The 6,930-nt window shown below is 45.7% G+C and overlaps 1 protein-coding gene across 1 annotated transcript in view; it reads left to right on the forward strand.

Moving 5' to 3' along the window:
- ANKRD33B (ankyrin repeat domain 33B) overlaps positions 1-4,648 on the forward strand; it is a 110,461-nt gene extending 105,813 nt beyond the window's left edge. The window contains exon 4 of the mRNA XM_029590039.1: positions 2,449-4,648. Within this exon, the coding sequence (XP_029445899.1) occupies positions 2,449-3,314 (866 nt within the window). The 3' untranslated portion in view covers positions 3,315-4,648. The remainder of the gene's footprint in view (positions 1-2,448) is intronic.
- The last annotated feature ends 2,282 nt before the right edge of the window (positions 4,649-6,930 follow it).

Below are 6,930 nucleotides of genomic sequence, written 5' to 3' on the forward strand. Positions count from 1 at the left end.
CAGCGTACTTTTGTTTGCGCCTGGAGCGCAAACAAAAGTAGGCCTATTCGCGGAGTCTGAAAATCCGCCCCTTAATGTTTATTAATTGTTGATCTCCTTGAGGAAGTTCAAATACATAAATCACTTCACCTTCTCCTTATCACTTTGTCACCAATATTGGAGCAGTTAGAACTACCTCACAAATGTATAGAACCACATGAGATGGCAGAGACCATCCCCTACAATTAAGTACTACTAAGTATGGCAGTAGTGACCACCATAAAAATAGAAAACAGAACACGTGTCATTAACTTTGATGTCAAAATGACCTTCAGATGATCTCCTGTGGGGAGACCATGAAAATGGGCAAACCTCTGACCCTTCCACTCATTGGAGTGGGGAACCAAAACAACCTTCTACTACCACTTACCCACACAGGAAACATCCATTAATATGGAGGGAAATATTCTACTAGAGGTGTTCCTATACCAGATAATAGCATGGAGAAACAAAATCATAATTGTAAAAATATAAATCTCTTTCCTTTTAGAAGACCTTAATAATACTTAACAGCATAACCTACAGCATAGTCCTTTGGGAAGAATACCTAAAACAGCAATATCTAGCTCATGGAAGCAGATTGATGTGGATCAATGAAATAGATGCTCAGAGCCAACAGCTGTGGAGAAAAACTCTTTTATTAAATGCTAAATCTTATAATAAGAATATACTTTAAATAGTATGGCAATTTTACATATATATCACATAGTTACAATCTCAAAATAATAAAGTGACATATAAAACCAATTTATAATATTCACTTTTATTTATATAAATTACAAAAATCTGATAAAAATTTCTATCCACTAGCAAGATACACATAGAAAAAAGTACAGGAACAGTTCATAATTTACAATTCATCTAATGGCATAAAAACACATATCCATACAACCATTCATACAAGTTTAAAAAAACAAAATCCATATATATGCGAGCAATGCATATTTAAAAGCTGTAAATTACGCTTGTATATACGCATGCATGAGTAAAAAAAAAAAAGGGAGGATGAAAAGGAGCAGAGATGGGGCGGGGCCAACAGTAACGCATGTAAATTGGTATTTTAAAACCGGAGGCCACAGTGCGCGGCAACTTGTTAGCCGCATATATTTACTGCTGCGCCTGATGAGATGCAAATCTTCAGAAATTGCGTGTTAGGTCTAACATGTCAGGGTGAGGGGGTCTGAGTCAATTGGGTGGAGTGCAGGATGAAGAGCCAGAGGGGTCTGGATCACCTCGAGATAGACTGCGATACTATGTCCTTCATGCATGCGTATTTTAAAACCTGCTTACCTGCACGGGTTAAAGCCAACTATTTCCTAAGGAAGATATATGAGAAGTATGCTTGCTCAAGTAATGGCTTAAAATTAGAAGCACCCAAATGTGCACCAGGCATATTGTAAATCGTACATGCGTAAATGCATGCATGACTTAAAATTCCAGTGTGTGTTCACTCGGGCACCCATATGCGCATGTATGGGTGCCTGTATGCTTGTTAGAGAGCCTTCTATCCCCCCCCCTTCACCTCCCCTCCATCCACTCATACCCTCACTGTACCCTCACGCCCACACAAACTCATCCCTCCACACTCACCAGCCCTACACACATATATCCCACCCACCCTCACACCCCCCACCTAAATTATTCCCACCAACCCCCTCCTACACACACACAATGGAGGGGGAAGCATGCACACACATACACAGACACCACCCCGCAGCCCCAGCATATCCACTACCAGCTGCACACCCACTCCCACACCACCCTCCTCCATCCATCTACACACACACACATATCCTCCAACCCCCACAAATCCTAGACACCAGCATCACCACCCCATGCACACCTTACACCACTCTCCCCCCCCCCCCCCCCCCCCACACACACACATGGTGGGAGGAAGGGATAATATGGAGATTGCAATGTAGATACACACATGCTCTATCTACCCCACTTCCACCTTTTCCTACCATCCCTACGTTCATTTCACTTACACGGTAACCCCCCCCCCCCCCCAATACAAGAGTGCAAGAGGGCAACAATGCCCACAGCCGCCCATCCCCAAACCGCATACCTCTTGCATTTGAATTGTTCTTAAGTAATGAGAGAGCCCACATGTAATCCTGCAAAAACTAAAATCTGTAAAAGAAAATCATCTAATGAGTTGGACGCAGAGGAAACTTTTAGAGATACAAGGGCATAGTCCTGAAAACACTCCTTTTTAAATATTTTCTACCTATATAAAAGTATTATCTCTTCCCAACTTCTATATTATTTGGTAAATTAATTGTAGAATTTGTATGAAATTGTGAAATTATATGAAATAGAACATTAATCGAAATATTTGCCTATATTTTACATGTTTATATGATACAATGCTGTTTTTTGTTTTGATCTTTTTTTGTCTTTAAGGGGCAGATATTTATGCAACTGATCCAAGCAGAGGAATGACTCCCAGAGACTGGGCATGTTTCACGGGGAGGCATGACACTGCCTTCCTCATGCAGAAACTGATGGCTAGGCCATGCCCAGAGCAGCTCTCTGATCGCTATAAGCCAGAATGGCCCAAGCTGAAGGAACTTCTTGCCAAAGCTGCTGAGCCCAAAGGCTGTGTGGAAAGGCTCTCGGAGTGCGTAAGGTCAGCCCTGACATTCAACTGGTACAGGGACCCTGAAGAGGACGGTGCCCTTGATCACATGGTTAGAATGACCACAAGCCTGAGCAGTCCCTTTGTTGCGGTCTCCTGCAAGACTCTGTGCCCAGAAAGTCCTCCCTGTGTGGGAAAACGCAGATTCGCGGTGCAGGAAATCATCAGGAGGCAGAGAGCCCGTGAAATGCAAGCCCAAGATAAAAGCCACATCACTAGCTATGAAAAACTGTTCCAGAGCTCTCGGATCACCATGATCCCCACGAAGAAGGAGAGGAGGCCCAGCCTTCAGCCCGGGGGAGTTTCGCTACCTCAGGGGGCCAATGGGGCCGCCGCAAGGAAGTCGAGCCTCCTTCCCCTGCACCTGATGAGAAGGAGCAGTGTGAGACCAGGGTTTGTCATCCCAAAAGTTCGTCTTACCAAAGCTCCACCGCCTACTTACCACCCAGAGAAAGTGAAGAGAGGGGGCAGTGTCAAGGACAGCACCCATCTGCAGGTTCCAAAGTGGAGGTACAAAGAGGCGAAGGAGGAGAGGAGGAAAGCAGAAGTGGAGGAAAAGAGGAAAGCTGAGGAGGTGCAGAAGCAAAAACGAAGTCAGGGAAGATTCCGTCAAAAAAGAACTTTTACTTGAGGTGTTGGGATTTTTTTTACCTTCCCTGTTTCAAGTGCAGGACTGTTAATTCAGGGACTGCTGTGCTGCAATAAAGTCTGCCCCACAGGATCCAAAGACTTAGGTGTCCCTGAGCACCGAAAGAAAAGCTTTAAGATCGTGCTGAGTTCAAGAATTTGGAATCCTTGCCGGAACAAGGATGATCTTTTAGCTGCAGATCAAATGTTTAGGTTCACTGGGGAGAAGCCATTTGCAGGCCTGCACACTAATGCACAGATCGAAATTTGCATCGTCTTCCAGTGGGTAAAAGGAAAAAGGTGATTGATGTTAAGTAGCAGCCATCACGCTTTAGGGGTTCATGATTTGCAAGGCTCTTTCTTAAGTTTGTGGCATCTGGCAAGATGCAGGAGATCCAAAGCCCTATTGCATCACGTCCTCAGTGCCCTTTGTGCTGATTGGTACATTCAGGGTTGAAAGGGTCACACAGTGTTTTGAATGCAGTCACCACTGGGAGCATTTAACCTGCTTTACTCATTATTTTATCCCTTTTACTGTGTTGAGCTACTTTTCACTGGCTGGTGGTGAAGCCGTTCTGCCGTGCAGACAAATGAATGGCAATGGAGCCCACATACTTTTTACCTGAACTTGGTCTGTCCTGCAGGCAGGAAATAGTTACCTGGCGTGTGCGGGCACTTGGTGTTAGCAAGTTCAAATGGATTCATATAGAAAGTCTGAAACCTTTGTGGGTGGATTCTCAACACCCGCAATCATTCATGTTAATGGCACCTTAAACATGCAAGGCGTAATCATCAAACCTTTTTCTGTGGGTGAGCATGAATTTACCTGCATAAAAACATGTTTGCATTAGTGCCTCCCCCAGGCTCCCTCCTCTGCTGCTGGCAAACATGCACATCTTGTTCACGGCCATGTGCACTTCTATGTGCCGCAAATGGGCAGGAACAAGTCAGGGGATGCAAAGTACGCACGGAGATTGCAGATTCAAATCTCAGAGCATACTTTACTGTGTGTATTTTACACCTGGGTCTTGAAGCAGCTGCAGAGTCCATGAATAACTGCTAGCCACATTGTGTGCGCCGGAGGGATTTTCAAAGGTTGAAAATGAGCTTGCAGCCCTGCAGGTACTTTACTAGCCCCGCAGGGATTCTGAAAATGTCCCTTCCCAGCATATGCTTCCTGAATCCAAGCCCTTCAGCGCATAGTGTTAAAGGGTACTCTCTAAAGAAACTCTTGCTTGTGGCCAATGCACCTCCATATAATATGTTTTAATCTGGCCCAAAATTAAAATGAAAAATCTGAATTTAAAGCAGCAGTTGTTGTGTCATGGTTAGTTTTAAAGATTATCCCCCCCCCCCTCGTTGGCAAATGTACTGTAATTTCACATATCGTTTTAAAACAATAGTGTTTTCTCACTAAAACAAGATTGTTTTGTGTTTTCTTTTCGTAATTGTGTATCATTCAGTAGCTGACTGATCCTGAGGGCTTCGACTGCTAATAGGTAGAAGAAGTAGATCATCAACCATTTTTTAATTTTTCCATTTTTAGACCTTTTCCATTCCCAATTTCTATACAGAATTGACTGGGACTCAGCCCAGCTTAACACCAGTCTTAGGCCTAGATTCATCATTCCGCTATAAATATAGCGGAATGATGAGCCGCGAAGAAAGAAGGGGTGGGGGAGGGGGGCGAACGTGTGCAGTCGGCCACATTGCGGTGCTGCATTTTCGACCGCCGAGGTTGCAGCCATGGCGCACTTTATCACCCTCATAGCACCAATAGATAAGGTGGTGTTAAATCTGGCACTACTGCCAGCGATAATGTCTGACACATTATCGCCCGCAGCGGTACCACCACCTCATTACCCTTAACCCTGCCCAAACTCCTCCCTGACTCCACCCTTTTCCCTCATTTTTATTTTGCTGCCATGATGCGCCCATTACCTCGTGCGTTAGGGCATTATGGCGTGCATGGAGTTGTCATGGAGGACAAGACGTTTATTAAAAAATAAACAAAATTAAAGTCAAGCGCTAACAATTACGGGTAGATTTTCAAAAAGCGCGATTTGGCGTACTTTTGTTGGCGCATCAGGTGCAAACAAAAGTAAGCTGGATTTTAGTAGATATGCGCGTAGCCGCTAAAATCCTGGATCGGCGCGCGCAAGGCTACCGATTCCGTATAGCCGGCGCGCGCCGAGCCGCGCAGCCTACCTCCGTTCCCTCCGAGGCCGCTCCGAAATTGGAGCGGCCTCGGAGGGAACTTTCTTTTGCCCTCCCCTCACCTTCCTCTCCCTTCCCCTACCTAACCCCCCCCCCCGGCCCTGTCTAAACCCCCCCTTACCTTTGTCGGGGGATTTACGCCTCCCGGAGGGAGACGTAAATCCCCGCGCGCCAGCGGGCCGCTAGCGCGCCGGGACGCAACCTGGGGGCAGGTCCGGAGGGCGCGGCCACGCCCCCGGACCCGCCCCCGAAATGCTACGTCCCGCCCCGAAAACGCCGCGTGGATCGGGCCCGCCCCCGACACGCCCTCCTCGGAAAACCCCGGGACTTATGCAAGTCCCGGGGCTCTGCGCGCGCCGGTAGGCCTATGTAAAATAGGCGCACCGGCTCGCAGGGCCCTGCTCGCGTAAATCCGGGCGGATTTACGCGAGCAGGGCTCTTAAAATCTGCCCCTTAGTGTGGCTGGGGGCTCTAAGCAGGCCTCACAGGGTAGAAAAAAAAACAAGTGCTGAACCCTGCCTAAGGGTTTCTAATTTGAAAAGAAAAAATAGGGCAAAGCGATTAACAGGGTACCCTGGGCAAGCATCTGTCACTTCCAAAATGCCAAGGAGCCATGTACTTTTAGAAATCTTTGGAAAAATGTGGAATAGCTCCACTCCTAGCAAGTAAGAATATTCCTTTTCAGATTCTCCCTGCAGCCTCTGTATGTTTGAAAGAGTTGCCAGGGTGACCATGCCTAGCTTTGTGGCTGTGGCTGAAAAACAAGGAGGTGATTTGCCTGCGGAAGGACACCTGGAGAGTAGTGAGACCAGCCCCCCTGGGGCTTTGAGGAACATGTTAACTAATTTTAAGTATATCAAAATAAAATAGGTATACTACATACCTGCAGCAGGGGGGTGAGATGGATGAAAGAGAACTGCATGAGGAAGGTAAAAGTGCATAATGGGCACTATTTTTATGATAGTGGACAATGATACAATAAAGAGGAAAACAGCTGTTAAAGCTGACACAGTTGAGAGAGAGATGGAAAGCACAGTGCAGAGAAGAGGTGCTGTGCCATGGCTCTGCCATGGTGGCAGCAAAGAGTTATAAGCACACTTAAGATTGAGGGAACAATTGGGAAACAATATATAAGAGTGTGTGTATGAATTGGTAAAAGCCTTGACAGCAGAGGATAAAAATAGAGCAAATAATAGTAAATCTTGAGCTGAAACATGGGACAGTTAAAATCAGCTCTTTATAGCTGTGGCCTGGATTGAGTGTGAATGAATTTTCTTTTCCCCTTGTATGTGACTATAAAAAATTTAACTTATCATCTGGGTTGAGTGAGCAAAAAAACCCATATACAGTAAAAAAAAATTTGGGCTTTGAACCAAACTAAATTAAGGGGTAGATTTAAAAAG

Source organism: Rhinatrema bivittatum, chromosome 2 (genome assembly GCF_901001135.1).
Source record: "Rhinatrema bivittatum chromosome 2, aRhiBiv1.1, whole genome shotgun sequence".
NCBI lineage: Eukaryota > Metazoa > Chordata > Amphibia > Gymnophiona > Rhinatrematidae > Rhinatrema > Rhinatrema bivittatum.